The sequence below is a fragment of the Eumetopias jubatus genome, unplaced genomic scaffold (genome assembly GCF_037043125.1).
Source record: "Eumetopias jubatus isolate StellerSeaLion01/CBP00866 unplaced genomic scaffold, mEumJub1_p1.0 scaffold_8, whole genome shotgun sequence".
Classification (NCBI taxonomy): domain Eukaryota; kingdom Metazoa; phylum Chordata; class Mammalia; order Carnivora; family Otariidae; genus Eumetopias; species Eumetopias jubatus.
Window position 1 is genome coordinate 15,198,405 of NW_028274814.1, and position 22,469 is coordinate 15,220,873.

General features: G+C 42.7%; 1 protein-coding gene across 1 annotated transcript; it reads left to right on the forward strand.

The window, feature by feature from the left end:
- Positions 1–14,585: 14,585 nt before the first annotated feature.
- Positions 14,586–17,330, forward strand: SKIDA1 (SKI/DACH domain containing 1). Its single transcript, XM_028114089.2, has one exon. The coding sequence runs from the start codon at positions 14,586–14,588 to the stop codon at positions 17,328–17,330; it is 2,745 nt and encodes a 914-aa protein (XP_027969890.1).
- The last annotated feature ends 5,139 nt before the right edge of the window (positions 17,331–22,469 follow it).

Below are 22,469 nucleotides of genomic sequence, written 5' to 3' on the forward strand. Positions count from 1 at the left end.
GTCATAAGAACAGGCCTATATATAAAAAACAGCATTTGAAGCAGAAATTTTATTAAAGATGTACATATAAGTGTTGACAAAATATGTCAAATTATTTTTAAAAAGTGATATTTAACGTTACATGTTGATGTATGAAAATTATAAGAAAAAATATAATGGGTGTAAACAGGCCACTCTAATTTCAACTCACATACCAGATATAGAACTTTTCTCATATAGCAGAGTGTAATATTTAATATATTTCTATAAAATATTAAGTGAAAAGGAGAATAATGAACATTATAAAACAGTTCAGATATACAGTTAATTATTTATTCATGCAGGAAATATTTATTGAACATTTACTGTGAGCCAGGGACTGTTTTGGATACAGGAAATATAACAGTGAGCAAGTTCTATTTGTCCTTTGTGTGAGATATATACCCATTCACACATATCTATCTATATATAGATACACACATACATATATGTGTATATGACATTTGACTGAATATGCTAATTCTCATATCTTAGAATGGATAAAACATATAAATTGCCTTAATTGTTAAAGTTTAAGTAAGTTTTTAAAAATACATAGTAATAGGGGGAAAAAGGTCCATGGGATTTATAGAATAACTTCATAGAAAAGGACAATTTCAATCTTAAAATAACATTACCCTTTAAATCTGATTCCTCATTCTCAAAATACCCTTTGAAAAAGTATATCTAGTACCTGTAGAATAAAATAAAAGCCTGTTGTCCCCAGTATTCTTCACACAACAGCAGCTAACTCAGTACTGGCTCATCTATTTCTCTGAACTAATCATCTGAAGCAAACCACAAAAAACTCAAGTAAAGTATTTTATGATGCAACCTCTAACCCTACTATAATGGGAAACTGTATTTTTTTTTCTTTATGGGTAATATATCTTCTTATAATTTTCTTTATTCCTCAACCTAGGGACCAAATTTTTGGATTTCCTTTTCAATAATCATTTACGTAAGTAGATAGTATGAAAGAAATATTTAAAACCAAATTCGGTTCATAGGTTGGTATTGCTTATATTTATCCCCCTTTTAAAATAAAGTTTTATTTCCCTTCTATTTGTGCACATTATAGTCTATTATATCCATTGTTGAGGTATATTTCTATAATGAGGTATAGAAATTGAGGTATATTTCTATAATGTTAAGACTAAACGTGTTTTCCTTAACTCAGATCCTTGACTTCCACAAAGTGTTTTAAAATTCTGTATTGGCTCTGATACTAAGGTTTTAAAACAAAAAGCAATTGATACTAAGGTTTTAAAATAAAAAGCAATTATTAGATTTCATTCATCTACTAAACCTCACCAGAAACTATAATCTTGTTTCTAAATAATTTGGAGAATGCAAAAAAGACAATTTTCTTATGATCTGTATAAACTTTCAGATATATCCTCTTTTACATAAAGGAATCCCTGAATAAAATTTTCCTTTGTTCAGATGGTACCCAAAGTTTCCTGCTTTTTACGTGAAAAGTTTATTATGAGCCACGTATGTATTTATGCTAGTATGATAAAAATATTGAGGTACTTCTGAAACTAGTTTTATTAATCTCACAATAAGTGGGTATTGTGTCTTTATACTAGATACAAACACACACATGGCACCTATATTATGGAGTACTATTAGAAATTTCATTAAAAGGTATTCATTTCAATTATGTTTTCAATTGATATTCTGTTAATGGCTTTGGGGAAATTCCATTTAATGAGGCATGTTGATCTTACCAGGCGATTTTTTTTTTTTATTCACCATACCACCTAGCAAGTCTCTTGCACGTAGTAGGCCCACAATAAATATTCATTTAATGTACGATTCTTCTGTTTAAAAGCTCATCGCAATCTGAGTCTTATTCTTCAAAGCAAGACTTTATTTTGTATGTTCAATTGAACTAAAATTTCTAAGTAATGATTAGCAGAAATTTTTAGATAAATTGCTCTCTTTAAAGATTTTCAATAGTTGAAACTAATATTGAAGAGTTTTTATTTACCGGGTAGTTTAGAATTGTCTATATTTAAGTAGCCCTCAAAGGTTAACCACCTTTTCACGTAAAAGTCATCATTTTCTTACAAAACAGACTCTTAACTTAGAACCAGTCACAATTAATATTATTGTGAGATACACTTAAATGTTGGAAAGTTTAGGTAGGTAATTCTGAAATTTAAATTGTACATAATCTAAATTTTAAAATAGTTTTAAGAATCAAGGCCTAATATTTACTTTAAAAGGTTTGGCTTGGTTAATCTTGTGTTTGGCATCAGAGCTACTCTTTCTGCTATAAAATTGATATATATTGGTTGTATTTACATTTTTGGGTAAAAACACCATGTAATTATCAGTAGAAAAATAATATCTAAAAGATGCCTTTAGGTCTCCTAGGCATTACATAAACCTCAATAACATTTCAGAGTTGGACTATATTTTTCCATGATCCAACAATACTTAAGCATGTTAAGTGTCTGACTTTTCAGAGAATCATCAATATATTGTAAGAAGTGTGAGGTCCATGTTCCCATTTTTTTACTGACACTGAAGATATGCATTTCTGTTATAATTAAAATGTGATTAAAGTGACCTTTTTAGGTGTCTGTTTAGAGGAGACAATAAGGTTCTGTAGGTGAAAAGATTCTGGACACAGAAAAGAGGAAAATCAGTTTTTGCAATGGAAGAGACCTTGAAAGAAATGAAACAAATCTTGGACTTAAAAAAAGAAGAAGAAATTAAACTGAGTTGCTAAATACTATTTGCACCAAAGAAGATAACTTTTTAAGATTTAAATGTTTTCCTCTCTGAAAGGAGCCACTGCTTAGCAAATCCAGAAACAAGCCCAAGAATATGTTAATTAACTGCATTGTGTCCCAGAAAGAATGAGGTTGACAAATTCATTTTTTTATTCCTTCAATTAATAAACTGTTTGCCTATCACATCTTAGATTTTTAAAAATCTATGTGTATATTTATCTCTTGAAATTGTACAGTAACAGTGCCAAGGTCCAACATGGCCCCATAGGGTGAATCTTATGAAGCTTAACATTCTTGGCGAATTAAACACACAAGCCTCCGATCACTTTTTGTCAGTCTTACTTTACTATGGCTCTTAAGAGCCAGAATGTAGGCAATTTTTATATGGTGGCCCCTTTCTCCAATTAAAAAAAAAAAGCAATGATATTTGGTACAAGCACAAGTGGAAAATATAATGACATATTAAAGAAAGGTATTAGGAAGACTGACCAGGAATGCTACTTATCCCTCTCCATCCCCACCCCCATTCATGCCCTTTTTTCCACCCATTTGTTGTTTTTCTCACAAGTATATCATGACTTGTAACACATTTTTTTTTAATTTTCAATGAAACCAAAAAAATGTCTGTAACACTAAAAGATGTAAAAAGATTCACCTTCTACAATCAACTACATAGCGGATAAACTTCTAAAGCTATTCTAACTATTCAGACTTATAAATAAAAAATGTAAATTGAATCCAAGTAGTTAGGGAGGGGGACTAAGGGAGGATGAGTGTGGAAGGAATGAACAGATTGAGAATACCTCATTTTCAACACCAGTGTTTTCTCTGTTCAAACCTTTCCACAGTTACACTTCAAATGATTTCTTATATAAGAATTTCTCCGTATACCTCGAAATAACTGAATGATTTCCATGAGGAAATGCAAGTTTAAGGAAGAAGATCCGCAAAATGAAAGTGTTCAAAAGCCAAAAACACTTCTATAGCATTTCAAATGCAAAATCACAATCACCACTACCTTTAACTGACTCTTAAGGGTTCTTTTCAAACAGATGCTATTTATGAACATCATCTGTTAACTTCTTTCTTGTAATTCAAAACTCTTGTCAAATGATGTTTTCATGATGACTTGTAAATATAATATTCCATTAGAGATCAATTCTAATTGGTTTTTTAAAATCCACCTTGGGAAACAGTGCTGCATCATACACAGACCAGTAATGGGTATTTTAGAAGGAGTTTCCGCAAAGTCTATTATAAATCTAAGTTAAAATTACCCTCTTGCCCTAGTAAGGTTTGGGCCAAAGGATTGAAATTATTTCTTCCTGAGTTTTCACGCACGATGACTTTGGTCTTGTCTTCAAGACTCGCGAGCACTTGTTGGAAATCTCCATTTTTTAGAACTGTGACGTTTGCCAGAAATATTTTTTCCACATGTCTCACAAAGAAAAACAGGCAGTTTCGTAGGTGGGTTGCAATTGTTTCCAAAACGTGGTTTAAAAGCAAATGACACGTTTTTCCCTTTGGAATTTCACTGTTATTTTGAAAATGCATTTCAGGTTAAGAAATCAAGCCTGTTTTTGTTAAGGGTAGCTCAGCCACTGCTTTTAAAATTTACTTTGTATACAACAAAGAGCTGAATAATAACAAATAGAGACAGCGAAACATGCTTTTCCGAACTCCTTTGAACCCCGACATTCACTTTCGTATCCATACGTTCAGGATATTTAAAATGATATAATCTGTTCTAATGTTCCGGATCCAGAAAAAAATTGCCCACATTTGTCTCTATCTAGTTATCACTTTATAAACAGATCTGTGCTGCTTTCCCTCTTCTTTTAATGTGTGAGTTGCAGGCTTGCCCAGCTTCCTCCAATTTAGCGGCACGTTGTAAAGCCTCCTTTCTACAGGGTCTTGAGTTGGAAACCCCTCGCTGGCCGAGTCTGATAATAAAACTTGCGGCGCGGACCCGACCCGGCCCCAGCGTTGGAGTTCGGGGAGGCGGGGGGTAAGGGTAGAATTGGGCCGCAGGACCCCTCCCTCGCGAAGAACGCGCTGGGAGGACACCGAACTACAGCGAGAGGGCCGAACAATGGGGGCGGCCGGGCGAGAGGAGCCCGGCTCCCGCTTCAAGGCGGCGCCGGCGGCGCGCCCGGCCCCCGCCCACTGCGGCCCTCCCCGCCCGCGTTTTCGCGCTCGCACGGCCCGCCGCAGCCTTCCTCCCAAGCGCCGCAGCCCGGGGTCGAGCCCGGCGCCCACCCAGCCGCCCCGCCGCCTCCGCGCGCCTCCTTCCCCTTCCCGGGCTGGCCCTCCTCGCCCTCCTCGCCCTCCTCGCCGTCCTCCTCCTCCTCCTCCTCCTCCTCCTCCTCCTCCTCCTCCTCCTCCTCGCCCTCCTCCTCCTCCTCCTCCTCCTCCTCCAGACTACGACACCGCGGCGCTTCCTTCGGCGACTCCAGCTTTCGCTGCGGCCGCCTTCCCGCTATTTCGTTAATATACTTTAAATTTTTCTCCTTTATTTCCAGAAGTGGTTGAAATGTCTCACTTCCACCTTAACTTTAATTTGCTATTTCTCTCTGGAAAATATTCCTCAGGAAATTCAAAATCTAAAAGGAAATACAGCAAATCCAATAAAACCCTTTAACTCTGAATACATTTCGTATTTTGTTAAATTTTAACGCATTTATGTCGTCCAAACTGGCAAAAAAACTCTTCCCCTCTCTTTTTATTTCCCCCTTTAAATACTGTTATTTTAAACTCTCCATCAAATGCGTTTTTGACGAGAGGGCAGAGAATGTGTCCGGCAGCCCGCAGCAAATCAGAGGTTTTATCTTACGCCTCCTGGGACGGAAAAAAAGTGGAACGTGGACGAGGGAGCTTCTAGGGAAGAAAAGCAACACAATTCGCTGGGGACGAAGCCGGGCCAGGCGGGGTGTGGGGGGGGAGGCCCAGCGGGGGCGTCCAGGGCCCTCGGGCTCTGAGCAGAGTAGCTGGCCAGGGAGAGAGAGGAGGTTTTAAATAGCGGGGGCCGGGAGGGCGGTGGGCCCGCGCATGACGGTACTTTATGAGAAAGGATGGGGCAGCGGATGAGATTACTTTGCTTTCTCATCCCCCAAGAAAAAAAATAAAGTTAGAGGGAGGCGGAGAGAACAGCCAGCCTTATTTCCTCCCCACGTTTCCGCGGAAGGACCGGGGCTGCGGCGGGCAAGGAGAGGGCGCGGGACAGGCGGACCAATAGCAGTCAACAGGTCCAGGCCTCAGCAGGGCAGCGGGGCCGGGCCGCCGGGCCCCCCTCCCCTCGCGTTCCCTCCCCATCTTCCCCTTCCCTCCCCTCCCCCGCAGGCCCGGCCCGGCAGGGGAGACCGGCCCTGCACTCCCCGCCCCACGCGGCCTCTGCGGCCGAGGCTCTCGGGGTGGGGGTAGGGCGGGGGTTCCCAGCCGGAGAGTCCTCCCCGGGGGCGGGCGACGGGCGGCGGGGGGGGAGGGGATGGAAATCGGGGAATGGAGGATTAAGAAGGACTCGAGCTCGGCACGAGCGCGGCCCGCGCGAGGGATCCTGGGTAAAAAGTGGCCGCGCGGCACCGGGAGAGCGCGGAGAGGAGCCGGGGTCAGAGGTCAGGGCCCTGGAGCCCCGCGAGCAGAGCCCCCCACGTGAACGCAGCGAGCAGGAGGAACCTTTTTGTTTTCGACCGCGCCAGCAGGCTCCCCTATTGACCGAGCTGCTTTTCCCGGGCCGCTGGAGAAAGTAGCTCCATCCCGGATCTCCTAACCCCACCCCCCCCTTCCACCACCAGCACACTACCCAACTCTACCCTTCCTCTCAACTCACTTCCCAGCCCCCACTCCCAGGCTTGCAATAACGCAGTAAAATTGCTTTAACAACAAGTGGGGGTGGTTGCATTTACTCCTCCCTCTCCTCTCTCCTCCCCCTCCTCTTGCAGCGGCTCTTGACACTACTACAAACCAGGACTATAAACATAAACATGTGTCACTGTAACTGGGCAGGTAATATACGGATTTGGGGTGGGGTGGAGGGAGGCTTGGTCGCCGCTTGGGGGGCAGTAAAACAATGTATGTTTCACGTGCTCGACCGCTTTGGGGGCTCCCCCCCACCACCAATCCATTTATATAATGCCGTCGCACTCGGTCACTTACTCATTCAGCCACAGAGACCCACAAAGGCAGACTTGCCGATAACCACCGTACCCCAAAGCAAATACATTTAAATACGAATCTCTCTCCTTTCCCAGCCACCGATGCCACTTCTATTAGCAAACAGTAGCGTCAATACTTGAATCCCCTTTCCTTTTTACAAATTCTTTTCCACATAGCAATAGAGAACATTTTTCGAGCAAAACAGTACACCACCGCCTTGCCATAGACGGTACCTAAAGATCTTGTACGCAAGAAATCCTTTCAAACAGCAAGAAAGGCTATTTAAATAACCGAGTTCGAAATCTGTAATGTAAAGGTTATTTCCTGGGCTTTGCCTTACGTGCATTTAGCAACTTCTGCTGTAAGTTGCCGGCGACTGGCGCTGTGGAGATTCGCCACAGTAAGCCTTTATTATTATTATTTAGTCTATATTTACACTGCCGCTCAACTTTTTTTCTCATTCTTAGTTCAACAAGCCTAGCAACAACTACCTAAGGTAGAGTAAGGCGAATGCCCTCGCAAGCTTTTTGGCTCGGAACCGAGGAAGATACAGAATATGTTCAGATGGAGAAGGGGTTCCCTTTGTTCTTTCATTGTTTCTCTACGAACTGGTGGATCCAAGGACAAACACTTACCTTCTCTTCTTTTTGCTCCAAAAACCAGACGTTCCCATCAGCCTTAAAATACACAATCCACCTTGAAAGCAACTACGGATGTCGGGAGAGTTTGTATTCCATTCTTTTTCGCTCTCTGCCCTCTTTTAGCGTAGGATTAAGTTGCCGAGCACGTTGCTGCAAGCTGTAGCCCCCCGCCTTAGTGAATCGGTCACGTTTAGGACCCTCTAGGTCCATCCTAATTCTGCCAGTAGAATTGAGGGTATTGGAGCTCTAAACTTTCAAAAGGAAAGGGGCCTGCAACTGCCCAGAAAACTTATGGATACCCTGAAATTTTTTATCGCTGTAGTTTTGTACCACATCACCAAACAGGATTTGCCAAGAAATATTAGATATTTCTTCGGGTAAAGTTTTTTTTTTTTTTTTTAAGTTTATACTTAGCAACGTGCTACTTAGACAGATGGAGTTAAAAGGCAGGTCTGTAAAGGGCATTTAACTGAACCAGTGCGTTTTCCACGATGTTTGTTATGTCATGTGTTTTTCAAAAACACAAAACACCACTGGAACTGAAAAAGGAAGGAAATAAAAGTTTGAATTATAATGTTGTGGAATGACGTAAAGAGAGACGTTTATTTGAAATTTGTTAGTGTCAAAATTGGCCTCAAAAGCGAAAAGTAAGGTTTTCAAAGTTGAAAGACTTAATTTTCATTCTATGATTCCAAAATTTAAAAACAAAAACAAAAACAACTTTCCCGGGTGGGTTGTTGGTGATACTTGTCAGTGTTTAGTGCCCAGGCCGCGGGGCATTGCTGCCCAAACCTTGTTTAAATCTGATTATGAAGTGATTTGTTGAAGTCATGAATATGAAATGATCCTTGTGTATCTATAAATGCGAACTTGGGATTTTTTGATCTCCCGCTTTTTTGTGTGCGCCCAGTAGCTGCAGCCGTGGAAGACAGTGATTGGCTCCAGTGCTCCTAGAAGGATTTGGGCTCAAGCCAGGGGAACAGAACCAGAGGATTCCCTTTCCAGAGACCATCAGGCCCCACATGTCTTATGTTTCCCTTCTCCCCTCATGGGTGCTCAGACTTTCTGTATGGCTTCAGCAGCCTATAGGTAGGCCTCAACACTCCGTGTCATCACTTCAGTTTCTATACATTTGACCCTTGCGCAAAATAAACAAAAATTTGGGCCACACAAATAAATTGTGGGTCTTGATATTTGTGTATTATTTAATATATCAACACTGAACTCTCTCAGATTTTTTTCTGCATTCAGGATCAATTGTGAGAAGCCCTGGTGTCTCATAGGAAAATATTGCAACAAAACAAGATAATTGGGGGGAAAGGCTGTTGCAGTAAGAAAAGTGGCTTTTCGTTGATAGCGTTTAATTGGAATTAAAAGATTCTTTAGCTGTAAACATTCTTTATTTATTCAGCACACATAAGCAGGCATTGTTTTATCACCATCATAATTATGGTGTCCTTTAAACTGGCTGATAGCAGGAAAGATAAGGGAATTTGCCTGTAAATTCAGATCAGTCTCCTCTCTTTCTTTCCCTTCCTCCCTCCCTCCCCTCTCTCTCTATACCCTTCCCCCCACCCCCATTCCTTCCTTGGTCACTAGGGTCCCCCACAGCCCTTGAGATGAGGAGGGCAGGAAGATTGTGGCCTAACCATTTCTTACATCATGAAAGAGATTTGTACCACACTCTAATTTAATGCAATGTATAACCTTCTTGTCTCCTGTGTTTATAACTGCTTTTTAGCTTGAAATATATATTATCTAAAGAGTTATCTATTGCTCACCTGTATAAAATCTTGTCCACTAGGTTTTGTTGCTTTACCTTTGTCTAATTTAGAAAGTACACTCTTAGGGCTTTTTCAGAACAAAGCCTCACAAAAACCCCTTTACCTCCAAGGATTTGCAAATTTATAAAGCCTGCATTGAACTCAAGATGGGTCAGGGGGCAAAAAAAGGGTAGAAGGTCACTGCATTTTGATTATGGGTCAGTAGACAACATGGCATATATTCTGTGTCCCAAACTTCTGTTAAAAACAGGATTTTAAAATGCCTAAGAACAGAAGGATGGGCCCTTTTGGAGACTTGCCTTGATTTGTTTGGATGAAACAAAAAGACAAAAATTAAGCAAAATATACTAAGTTATAATTTAAGCTGTTCCTTAATTTAGCATTTCCTCCTCCATTCTCATTTCCCCTCCCAAAAAAGTAGAGAACATGTGAAATTAGGTAAATTTAGGTGAGGAACTGTTGATTATCACAATTTTATTGTCCTATATCCTAAATTAATTCAGCCGTGTGAGGTTTTATATTATTTTAGATTGTGTTATATGTAAGTGTTATAATTACTTTTGGCTAACAGTACAAGGGGCTTCTTTTATTCTTCTAACCAGTATACTTACATTGTTGAGGCCTTTGTGATGTCCCTTAGTCTTTTCTCTCTGAATTCTCTTTGAACAAAATGTGCCCAGCAATCAGTAAAACAAATGTATATGGTGAAGAGTTAGGTGGTGGTGATGGTGATGTGGGGAGATGATCCTCATTTAAATTATATGTGTATGGGTGAAAGCTTGGAAGGAAAAGGATTATTTTAATGCTCTTCAATACTTTAATTATATGACAGTTGTAGTGTAGAAATGCAAAAGTACTCTTAGGTTTTCCTTCAGGTTTTCAAAAGAACTTTCCCCATTAGTAAACTACTCCTGCAAATTGCTACTGCATTTCCCAGCTAACCATTTAAAAGACTGTAAATGCCGAGTGCATTACTTTGCTCCAGAGGAAAGAGGTCAGACTGAATTGCAATGGTATTTAAACATAAAATACAGTGAAAATAAATCAAAATAGAACATCTGAAGGTAAATTTAGCACATTCATACAGGATAAGTAAAGACAAATACGTTCATACCTTCATAGCCCATCACTTTAAAAACTGAAAGTACTGATTTTTTTTTTTACAACAAATGCAGAAGTAAGTAGACATTAAGAATATACTTCTATCTGTATTTGCCACAGAGGATTTTCCTTTAGCAAGCAGCTTTGTTTTCAAAGCTAAAATACTTTTTATGATAGTGAGTAGATTGTGCATTCCTCACTGAGTAAATAATTACATGTAATTAACAAACTCAGTGCTTATCATATATATGCCTAAATTCTCAATAAGTAATTCTCTATACTCTCAGAGACAGATACATACGTAATTGTTAATTTGGGCATATCTGCCCACATATGTATATGCATTTGAGAAACCTAGAAATTGATACATCTTTTCTTAAAAAAGAATTTGAATACAGTCCATCATCTGAATTGGGTTCATCTTTGATTGTTGAGGCGGCTGACATGGTCAACAAATTTATCAAAGAAACCCCCTGGCTTTTGAAAAATAGTACTTTATACATCTGGATCTGCACATCCAGGCAAAGTAAGTAAATTATTGCATAACTTTAAGCATAATTGATAACAGACACCTTTAATTTTTCATCCCCATTCTTTTGGCCAGCTTTCACATTAATAATCTAAGCCATAAATGTTGGTAGCTATTGATCGAAATCCCCTGTGTGCATGCAAATCCATCTTAAAGTCCCCTGCCTTTCATGTGTGAGCGCTCAGGGGCCTCTGCTAGATCTTTTTATCGGGATCGACCCCCAATGTGGCTGGAGAAGACCCCGGATATGCAACGTGTGCTGATGGCCACAAGAAAGCTGTCTGTCACATTCTGTGTATGTGTGTATGTGTGTGTATGTGTGTGTGTGTGTATGCATGCATGCGAATGCACACACTCACGCCTTAACACATACACACACACACACAATAATGGGGAAGTTGAACAAAAGAATGTATTAGACAAGAAGAAAGATATATACTAAAAGTATTAAAAATGTATAAGTGTACAAGTGTCTGAGTGTACCTATAAAGATACTTGCATAAATTGTATATATAGACACATTTCCCAAGTCCTCTGGTCTTTATTTTTCTCTATTTGACCCAATAGATTGGACCTTTAGTTTAAAAAAAAAAAGTAATATTCTACGGTTTTAAGAACCACCTATGTTGCCAGTATTTTAAAGGTGGAAAGACAGGAAGGAAGAGCAAAAAAAGGTAATTTTGAAAACATTACTAAATCACGTTGCCATGTGCAGGAGTAGGAGTGTGTGCGTGCGTGCGTGCGCGCGCGCCTGTGTGTGTGTGTGTGTGTGTGTGTGTGTGTGTGTGTAAATCTAAATAGGAATGGAGAACAACTAGAACTACCTGGCCAAAAAAAAAAAAAAAAAAGGGACATCCTAGCCAACCTTTTGTAATGCCCTCTCAAAGGCTTTTTCTGAGTTTACTATTTCTTGGCTGTTGTACTCTTTGGTCAAAATCTCAAAGCTGGAGGAGGGGAATTGGACGGTGGTGGGGTGGGAGGAAGAGAGCTGCCAGTATATAAGTGCATCAGGAGGAATTTTAAAAATGACATTATTGTCACTGGAAGTGGAAAGACTCTGGTCATTCTACTTTAAAAAACAAACACCAGCATCTGCTTTTTCTGGAAACTTTGCTTTCTGCTTAAACCTTTTGCATTTTGCCTCCTGTGAAAGTGAAAGAGAAAAACACGGTGTGAGAGATCCAGATGCAAAAGAAAGCCAACTCGGTGGATGGTATTAGCTGTGACGAGGCATTGTTCATTGCTGCCTCTCGGTTACGTTTAAAGCCTGAAATATCACGAGATCCATTCAATGATCCTTCTCTCATTCAAGGGACAAAAATGTAATTTGCTGTAGCTCTGATTTCTTGGATGGAAATGCTAGCCTTAGATTTCAAAGGCAAGAACTAGACATCGTGGTTTGTACACACATTGATTAAGTTGAAGAGCGGCGATTACATCTGTGCTGAGTGCAACAGTAGTCCAGGGCTGACTTTTCAAATCCCAACCTCTGAGTTACAGACTCTCTTAAATAGACTTCCTTAATTTCCGGATGTACTTCTTGAAATTCCCAATTCTCTTCAAAATTCCTGGGAAATTACTGGGGAGATGAGGGTGGGGGTGGGGAACTATGGCTGAGATTTCAATGCAAAATACCTTTTTTATGTCTGATTCCTCTTTTTTTACCTTTTCCCCCCCCTTTCTTTTGAGCCATACCTGCTTGTGCTAGCCAGACCAGAGCAGGGGAAACTGGAACTTTTGAATGGGAAGGAAGAAATTATTGTACAATTCTTTTCTTGCAGTCTCAGAAATATCCGTTTATTCTTTTAACCACACGGATGTGTCTATTTTTGGAGGAACAAGGAAACATATAAATGCCTGGGTTGCATTTATACTGTAGTTGCAAACACCAAACAGTTAAGAAGATTTTGCCGAATTTTGCAAAGGAGCCAACAAACCACCTTGGGATCCTGGTAATGCAGCTGGGAAGACCCTTGCTCTCATTTGGTAATATTTTGGATATCCTTGGAAATGATACCGAAATATGCTTTAACTCGACTAAGAAGAGGTTAAACAACATTGATATTCATCCAAAGTGATTTTTTTTTTAAAGCAGATGCTTGGCTTTCATGGAGAAAATGGGAGTTGTGGAAGATTCATTTGAACTACCAACCGAAAGCATCATAGACCACTGAAATAGTCTGCGTCGTACATCAGCACTTTCTTTTCATCGTTATTACGTAAAACCTCTGGAAGCACCTTGGGCGTTTTACATTTTCTTTTCTTTGCAGCAGAAACAATCTGCTCCCTGGAATTCTGACCTGTCCTCAACAGGACCCAGGCTGACCGTGCTGAGGACTCTAGGACGATCCCGCCTCCAATCCAGCCTGGTTAATTGTGAAAAGTGTACACATTTCTGGCTTATCTATGCTTTGTTATGGGTCTGACGTGAAACTACCTCCTCCCCACCCCACCCCCCAGCAGAGAACCAAAATCCAGTTGAATTGTTACAGTGTTTCGGAGCTGGAGCCTTGAACTGCTTCCTTGGTCAAATAACTTTGTTTCTGGTTGTAAAAGGCATTTCAGGAAAAAAAAAAAAAAAAAGGAAAATCGAGAGAAATTCAAAACGTAAGTCTGTACTGGGGTGGTTCACTGCGCGGGTTTAACTTTGGAGCTCCCAGCCGGTCTCCTTCTCCACTCCCATAAGGGAAATACCAGGCTATTCTGCACATTTTCGCTTAAGCTCCATTTTCCAAAGGAAAAGGGGGTGGGGTATGTCTATTTAGGCTTGATAATGTTTTTAAAATGCTTTTCTTTGAAATGATAATAGCTGCAGCGGTAAAATGCAAATAAAGAAAAAATAGGCAATATTCCTTTAAAGGCGAATATACAGGGATTTTTTTTTTTTTTTTTTTTTTAAGCGTACACACACTGGTTCAGATGAAGTCTGTGAGTCAGGCTGTTTCTGAGCTCCGATAGTTTAATGGAAAGATTTATATACCGACTGTATTATTTACTTTGGGAGGGGAGGTGGCAGTATAAGGGTATGCTAATTAGTGGGAGATTTTGGGGGGAAGGGGTGGAATATCAATTTTTATTGCATCACCTGTCAGGAGTGTCCAATCAGCGCTGGCTTTAGGGGAATTAATTGATGAAGGTGTCTCCGGACGAGCTCACTTCACTCTGTCATTTTATTTGTAGCTAAAGCAGCGGCGGGAATAGCAGCTGCATTTCTTTTCTCTTTCTCCCTTCACATTCCATTATCATAGTGCTCCAATGGAGAAGGAAGGAATAGAGGGGCCCAGGTACTGATCTGCATCGGGGACTTAGACCAACACACTGGCAGATCAGAAACCGGATGGTTTTTTCCCTCTTTTTAAAAAAATACGAAAACCAAAAAAAAAAGCAAGAATCAAGTCAGTGTAATTTCATGTTGTTGTTGTTTTTTTTTTTTTCCAATAATTTAGCCTAGAGTTTGGCACTCCCTTCGCCGGGAATAACAGTCTTTGTTATTTTATTAGCAGGATGCCTTGAGACACACGCAGCATCTGGTGGAGGATTAACATACATACATGTGTATGTATGCGTCACGTATATATTTACTGCAAATGGTGGGGATCATTTAGTGCCCGAGATGGGAGACCTGAAGTCAGGTTTTGAAGAGGTGGATGGCGTGAGGCTCGGCTACCTCATCATTAAAGGAAAGCAAATGTTTGCCCTCTCCCAAGTCTTCACGGATCTGCTGAAAAACATCCCGAGGACGACCGTGCACAAGCGCATGGATCATTTGAAAGTGAAAAAGCACCACTGCGATCTGGAGGAGTTGCGGAAACTCAAGGCAATCAACAGCATCGCCTTCCACGCCGCCAAATGCACGCTCATCTCTCGGGAAGACGTGGAAGCTCTCTACACCTCCTGCAAAACCGAGCGTGTCCTCAAGACCAAGCGCAGGAGGGTCGGCCGGGCCCTGGCCACAAAGGCGCCGCCACCAGAGCGCGCCGCCGCCGCCGCCTGCCCCCGCCCGGGTTTTTGGAAGGACAAGCACCAACTTTGGCGGGGCCTGAGCGGAGCCGCGCGGCCCCTGCCAATCAGCGCGCAGTCCCCGCGCCCGGGCGCCGCCGCCGCGCGCCCCGCCGCCCATCTACCTCAGATTTTTAGCAAATACCCGGGCTCGCACTATCCGGAAATCGTGCGCTCGCCTTGCAAACCCCCTCTAAACTATGAAACTGCCCCGCTCCAGGGAAACTACGTTGCTTTCCACTCGGACCCTGCTTATTTTCGGAGCCTGCTGTGCAGCAAGCACCCGGCCGCCGCCGCCGCCGCCGCCGCCGCCGCTGCCGCCGCCGCCGCCGCCGCCGCCGCCGCCGCCTACTACCAGGCGTCGGCGGCCGGGCCCCAGCCCAAGGCGGCGGCGGGCGCAGGAGGCCCGGTGAGCCTGACCTACCGGTGCAAGCGCAAGCGCGGGGGCGCCAAGGACTGCCTGCTCGCGCCCCACGCCGGCGCCCGCCGCCTGCTGCTGCTGCCCAGGTCCTACAAAGCAAAGGCGGCGGCCGCGGCCGCGGCGGCCGCGGCGGCGGCGGCAGCCGCTGGGGCCACTTGCCTGGAGAGGTTTCACCTGGTTAACAGCTTCTGCACGCCTCCCCACCACCACCACCACCATCACCACCACCACCACCACCACCACCACCACCACCGGGCCCAGCAGCCGCCGTCGAATCACCACCCCCCACATCACCACCGGCCGCAGCCCCATCTCGGCAGCTTTCCCGAGAGTTGCAGCAGCGACTCGGAGTCCAGCTCCTACTCGGACCATGCAGCCAACGACTCAGATTTTGGCTCCAGTTTGTCCAGCTCCAGCAACTCGGTGTCCTCGGAGGAAGAAGAGGAGGAGGGAGAAGAGGAGGAGGAGGAGGAAGAGGAGGAGGAGGAGGAGGAGGGGGGCAGTGGGGCCTCGGATTCCAGCGAAGTCAGCTCGGAGGAGGAGGACTCGTCCACGGAGTCGGACTCCAGCTCCGGCTCCAGCCAAGTGTCAGTGCAGAGCATCCGTTTCAGACGCACCAGCTTCTGCAAGCCTCCCAGCGTGCAGGCGCAGGCCAACTTCTTGTACCATCTGGCCTCCGCAGCCGCTGCAACCAAACCCGCTGCTTTCGAGGATGCGGGCAGACTTCCCGACCTCAAGAGTAGTGTCAAAGCGGAGTCGCCGGAGGAGTGGAATCTGCAGAGCTGGGCCCCCAAAGCGTCTCCGGTATACTGCCCGGCCGGCCTGGGGAGTTGTTTCACAGAGATAAGGAACGATAGGGTATCTGAGATTACATTCCCACACTCTGAAATTTCCAGTACTGTAAAGAGAACTGACCTGACAATTAACTGCCTGGCGGAGGGGGCCTCTTCACCTAGCCCAAAGACAAACAATGCATTTCCACAACAAAGAATACTCCGAGAGGCAAGGAAATGCCTACCAGCAAGTCCTACGGCACACTGTGCAGATAACAACACAATAGCTGCTAGGTTCTTAAATAAAGATTCTTCAGGAGCGGCCTCAAATTCAGAGAAAGATTCCAAAATCCCTCATTGTGCTGAATTTGCTACGGATTTGTCCCCTTCACAAGCGGATTCTGCGGTGGATGCAGCAGCAGCAGCAACTAAAGCTGAGACTCCCTGCACGAACACAGGAGACAAGACCTTGCCATTTCTGCACAATATTAAAATCAAAGTAGAAGACAGTAGTGCTAATGAAGAATATGAACCTGACCTTATTACAAATAAGCTTAAGTGCGAGTGCAATGATACAAAGGGTGAGTTTTACAGTGTGACTGAAAGTAAAGAGGAGGACGCCTTGTTAACCACAGCCAAGGAGGAAGGCTTTGCATGCCCTGAAAAAGAAACTCTTTCCTTAAATCCACTGGCTCAGAGTCAGGGCCTTTCATGCACTTTAGGTTCTCCAAAACCTGAGGATGGGGAATATAAATTTGGTGCCAGGGTGAGAAAAAATTACCGGACACTAGTACTGGGAAAGCGACCTGTACTTCAGACACCTCCAGTCAAACCAAATTTGAAATCAGCTAGAAGTCCTCGTCCTACAGGTAAAACTGAGACACATGAAGGAACACTGGATGATTTTACAGTTATAAACAGACGCAAAAAGGTAGCCAGCAATGTAGCATCAGCAGTGAAAAGGCCATTTAATTTCATGGCAAATTTTCCTTGTCCACCATCACTCATTATTGGGAAGGATGGGGATTTGTGGCCGGCGTATTCCTTAAACACCACTAAGGATTCCCAACCTCCTCACAAGGCCCATCCTATATGGAAATGGCAGCTGGGCGGTTCTGCAATACCTCTTCCACCTAGTCACAAATTCAGGAAATTTAATTCATAAAAGTGTTTTGGAAGATATTTTCTTGAACCCTATTACCTTCCTTTTGTTGTAAACTGCACAGGATGGTTTGTACAAGTCCATTAATGTGTTACACCCCTTTTGGAGCCCTGGTTTATCGCATTTTGAAGACAGAAATCGGATTACTTTTTTTCCATTGCGGGTTTTTTTTTTTTTTGGTTTTTTTTTTTTGGAGTAGGGTGGGGGCGGGGTGGGAGAAGGGTTGGTTTACATTCCACAGACTACTTCAGGCTAAAGACTCAAGTAAAACTCAGTTATTAAGGTAGAGCTGGAACACTTTACTGTTTCAAAGCTAATAATGCACCCGGTACCTCAATTCAACTGCTACAAATAAATGTCAAAAGGTTGAATAATAAATATTACAATGAGCCATTAAGTTTATGCACTAGATTTCAGACCTGAAAGTGTAACTGTTAATTCAGTGAAAGTTTGTTAGGTTACTTGGTTACATAGTGAGGTGGAAAGAAGTTTTCTGTGAGCCCAAAATGTTCTTTTCTGGAGCTCTTGTTTGTGGGATATCTTTTCTTCTTCCTTCCCTCATTCCTTCTCCAAGAGTAGTTGCACTTAATTTTCCTTCCTTCTTCCCTTCCTTCCGTCCTTCCTTTTTTTTTTTTTTTTTTGAGTTGAAAGATTGGGGAGTCCTGCTTGAATGCTGGTAAAAGCTGCCTCATATATACTGAGTAAAATAAATATGAGATTGCTTTTTTTTTTTTTGGCAAAGGGTGTGATTTTACTTTTACAGCTACTCCTTGCAATTGGAAAAGTCCTTTCTGTGTTCTCACCCAAAGGTTTTAAATAAGGTGACTCTTACTATTATTGTCCTGCTTACCTTGTGGTCTGACTCAAGTTTGACTCCTCAAACTTGCAAAACAAAGTAGTTCTCTTAATAGCAGGATATTTTATGGTCTGACTCTTCATAGTGACAAAGCAGTAAATACAACCAAGAAAAGTAAAATGGGTCAGAGTTGTAGGAATATCCCAAATGAAAAATTACAGTTCTTTCAGGGCTCTTTGGTACCAGAACTCAGGCACTAGGATCTTACTACCTTTTACTTTTTCTGCATCTCTCTAAACTTCTGTTTTTAGACCATCCTGTGAATAAAGCAGGAGAGTTTCTACTGCAAGTGACAATCAGAGGTGACTATCTATATTTGCACTTAAAATCAAAGTAGTTCAACATGCAAATGGCTAGGGTCTAGCCCTTGGTAAGGGCCATGCTGGTGTACTATGTTGTGATGATGGAAGCAGTAAATCAAAATTATGGAAATTTGCACTGTTGAAAAGCATGCTTTAGCTTTATTTTCAATTAAAAACACTGTTTAAAATTCCTGGTTCCATACATTTCTACTTATTCCAGATTGAAGAACGGTTAACAGGAATGAATGGTTTTGTTGACATTTTCATTTGTAATGTTTTTGCCTGAAAGAAATGCATTTATTGGGTGTAGTGTTTTGTTGTAATACCATGTGATGAGGGCAGTCAGGTTCTGTGCAAAACACTGATTTCTTTCTAAATAACAACAAAACTTTACAAACTTGTTACAAATCAAGTGCAAAAGTTTCAGGTTTAAGAAAGTGAAGCAGAGATCAATTGCTATTTTAATGAAAGTTAAATCTAATAATATTTGGTCCACCTCCCTAAGTTTGTCCAATTAAATTGTATCTCAGATCTTTGCCACCTTAAACCTAAGAAGTTGCATGTATAGATCATAAATCATAAAACAAAACAAAACATCAATGAGATGTTCACTGTGTGAATTTAGTCACTATCTCTCAAGGAAATTCAGTCTTTTTTTTTTTCCTGCCCTTATCCTTCTAATTCCTACTCCCTTTGAAATTTTTCTTTTGTCTATAAATGTTTCAGATAGATCTGGATGGTCTCAGCTCTAATTGCTGTATATGCTCTGTGGTTTTACTCTTACTGTAAAGGACAGAGGCTGAGAATACCTGCATCCAGATACATTTGGATGGAGTAAACAGAGGCTTTGAACTGCCTCCCTTCCTTTCCTTCTTGAATGTTGCCAGATGTAGGTTCACTGGATCCTTTTTTATTGGGATGATAGATATGGTCAAAGCAAATACTGGGGGATGCTATCCTTGAATTCATGTTTGTGTATAATTCCAAAGACCAGTACAAGTTACAGTTAAAGCCCCCAGAAAGCTGAACAATTGGCTTCTCAGTCTGAGTTCTTTCCTCTTTGGAAGGCCATACAGAATTTGGGTGCAGTGATTTGTCCTGCAAAATCAATCTGTAAAAAGTGTGACATGCACACACTGGCAGTCTGTAATTTCTATTCTTTAATTACTGCTAAGTCAGGAGAGTTCAAAGTATGATGACTACTACATTTAGGCTAGTACTTTTCTTGCTGGCTATGGAATCATTGTTCCTATATTATAAACTGAGAATATATTTGAAGCCTACAGATCTTGGGTGTGAGAGGACTGCTAGATGGAATAAGCACAATTTAAAACAAATATACCCTATGGAATTTCTGACATAAAATATCGGCTTCCAGCTTTGACACTTGGTCTCCAGCCCTCAGAGAATCAATAGTTTCAGTTTATAGGAGCTGGAGAATGAGCAGCATGGAGGCCGAGGCATTCCAGAGTGATACCATCAAAAGGAAAGAAATTAAATAGTCAACACAAATTTCACCCCACAGTACTACAACGAGCCAGCCAACCACAGCAAAACCTGAGTTGGGGCTTCTGTTAGGAGAGTATACCAAATAGTATTCAGTAACTTACAAATACAAGGTATTCTTTCAATTTCTGGTAGTCCCTTAGCTGTTTTCCCATTCTGCTGAGGGAATTATTCTCAGTACAGTTTATTTCATTTTGGTTGTTTTATGGTTAATGACCACATCTAGATTTTCTATGCTATAAATGTCCCATTTGTTCAGAAAGTTAAGCCTTATTGAGAGAAAAAGTTACCTCCATTGATAGATTGCATTTGTACATTTAAATGTTTTCAGGTGATAGCATTTTTTTTTAAAAGGCACTACATGGTTCCAGAGTCACTTAGTCCTATGTCTAAAGCTCAACACTCACAAACAGAAGGAAAATACAGGAAAGGGCTCCTCCTCTGACTTTTGGGGGAAATAAGCTTATTTTTGGTCTCCTGTAAAAATAGTTTCCTGATAAGACTCTGAAATGAAGATTTAATTATTTTTTAAAAGATGTGTGTTCTCTGTCTTCCATAGTCAGGTTATCTGCCTTCTTAGAAAATGCAGCTTGCTCTTTTTCAACTATTTACTTTTTAAAAGTGGGTGTTCTTTTCTACTGGCTTACTTGATTACAGTGCAGTAATCTCAATAATGGTTGTTTATTTTAAAATCAACAACAAGGAGCCACCACTAAACAGCAGTAACACAAACTAGATGGGCTGGTGTGTGGATTTTTATCTTATCTGTGTCTGGGTGACTTTCAGTGGTCTAGAAATTTTTCAAAGTTCCGGTCACAAGAATTGGAAGTTTCTGCTTAATAGGAGAATGATATTTTTGTTTGAATGCAGGAAAAGATATAGACTAATTCCTCAAAAGCATTTTTTTTTCCTTTCAGAGAAAATAAAAACAAAAATCCTCCATGGTAAAAAGCAAAAACAAAACCCTCACATTTAAAAAAATAAAGCATTAGTATCTACAAAAGATAGAAAATGTGGTGAGTTTTGCTTCACCTTGAAAATAACTTCCTGCTGATAAAGGATGTGAAAAGGGAGTTTCCTAGAGCCAAACTAGGGGGAAAAAATTAAAGGCTCCCCATCAACTAACCTCAGGATATTGACAAGGAGGAACAGGGCATCCACCTTAGGGAGTACCCCGGTCACCCAGGTCTTCCCCAGGACTTTGCCCTACCCTGGAAGAAAGAACTATTTTTAATGCTAGCTTTGGTTTTGGTTTGCTCCCTAGGCCAAAGGGTATTTTTGCAAACTAGCCTTGGGGGGTAGGGACGTGGGGAAGATCTAGGAGGTTGGGGGAGGGCTGCATTTTACCTGTTTGGCAGGCCCTCTTTTGCAAAAAAAAAAAAAAAAAAAAGGAGGGGGCCCAGCTATCATTCTTTGCCCATGCCCTAGGCCCCCGCTCTTCTCTCGCTCCTTTTCAAACTGTGGCGGCCTCACAAGCTCCTACTTTAAAAGGCCTGAGATGTTTTGCATGAAGCCCTCACAATAGGGGTTGAGGGAATTGACAGTTTCAAAAACAAGGCGTTCAGTCCTTTCCAGCTGCCGGGCCCGCTCTCTCGCACCAACTCCTCGTTCCTCTCTGCTGGTGGCGTCCTCCGGAGCGAGCTGCCTTCCCCCACCCCGCCAGCCTGCATTCCCGCCGGCCCCACCCCGCCCCCGGGCTGTGTTTGTAAACAGGGGTCAGTGTCCAGGGGCTGCGGGCGCGGGGCTTGGGACTGGCGGGCTGGGAGGGAAGGCAGGGGACGGCTGAGCCGGCGAAGGGCCGGCCCCGGGGGGACTTAGGGGTTTCGGGGTCCCTTTCCCCCTCGTTTTCCACCTAGGTGCCAAACTCTGGCCCCCGTGCTGACCCAGGGCAGCTCTTAGCTCCCTGGTCTGGGCCACCAGCCCCAGAAAGATGTTTAAATGCCGCCATTTTGCATGGTGGCAAACAAATTTCTTTGTGACTTTTTTTCCCCGCCCAGATCTTGCTCTCCTCTGAATTTGTCACCTACCCTGGGGCGGAAGAGCCCGTACCCCGGTGCGCACGGCCCCCAGCTCCTCTCCACGCAGTCTCATGTCCCACTGGCCTCAAGGCCAGGCCCACCGGGAGCAGGGGCGACAGGGCGCGCGGCCGGTCCTCGGGGACTGGACCGCCTCCTCTCACTTTGCGCTCCTTTTGTGTGTTCTGAAGTCACCTCCCACCCCGGCACACGCACACACTGCCTAGCCATTTCTCACCTTCTCGCCCAGGCCTCATCTCTCTGTCCCAGGCAAATGGGGCCCAGCTTTTTTTGCTTTGGGCGGAGGGCTGGCCAAGGTCTCCAAAACGCGTGTGTGGAACGCAAGTGGCAAAGAGATGAGGCTTCACACTGGGCCAGCCAGCATGGCTGTGAACGCCTTCTGGAAAGTGGCCCAAGACCTGCGGCCGGGAGTCTGGGGAGGGCTCGGGTGCGCAGGCGAGGG

Bases quoted from the DNA above. Each gene is read 5' to 3' on its own strand.
- SKIDA1 (XM_028114089.2), top strand. From the start codon at position 14,586: ATGGGAGACCTGAAGTCAGGTTTTGAAGAGGTGGATGGCGTGAGGCTC.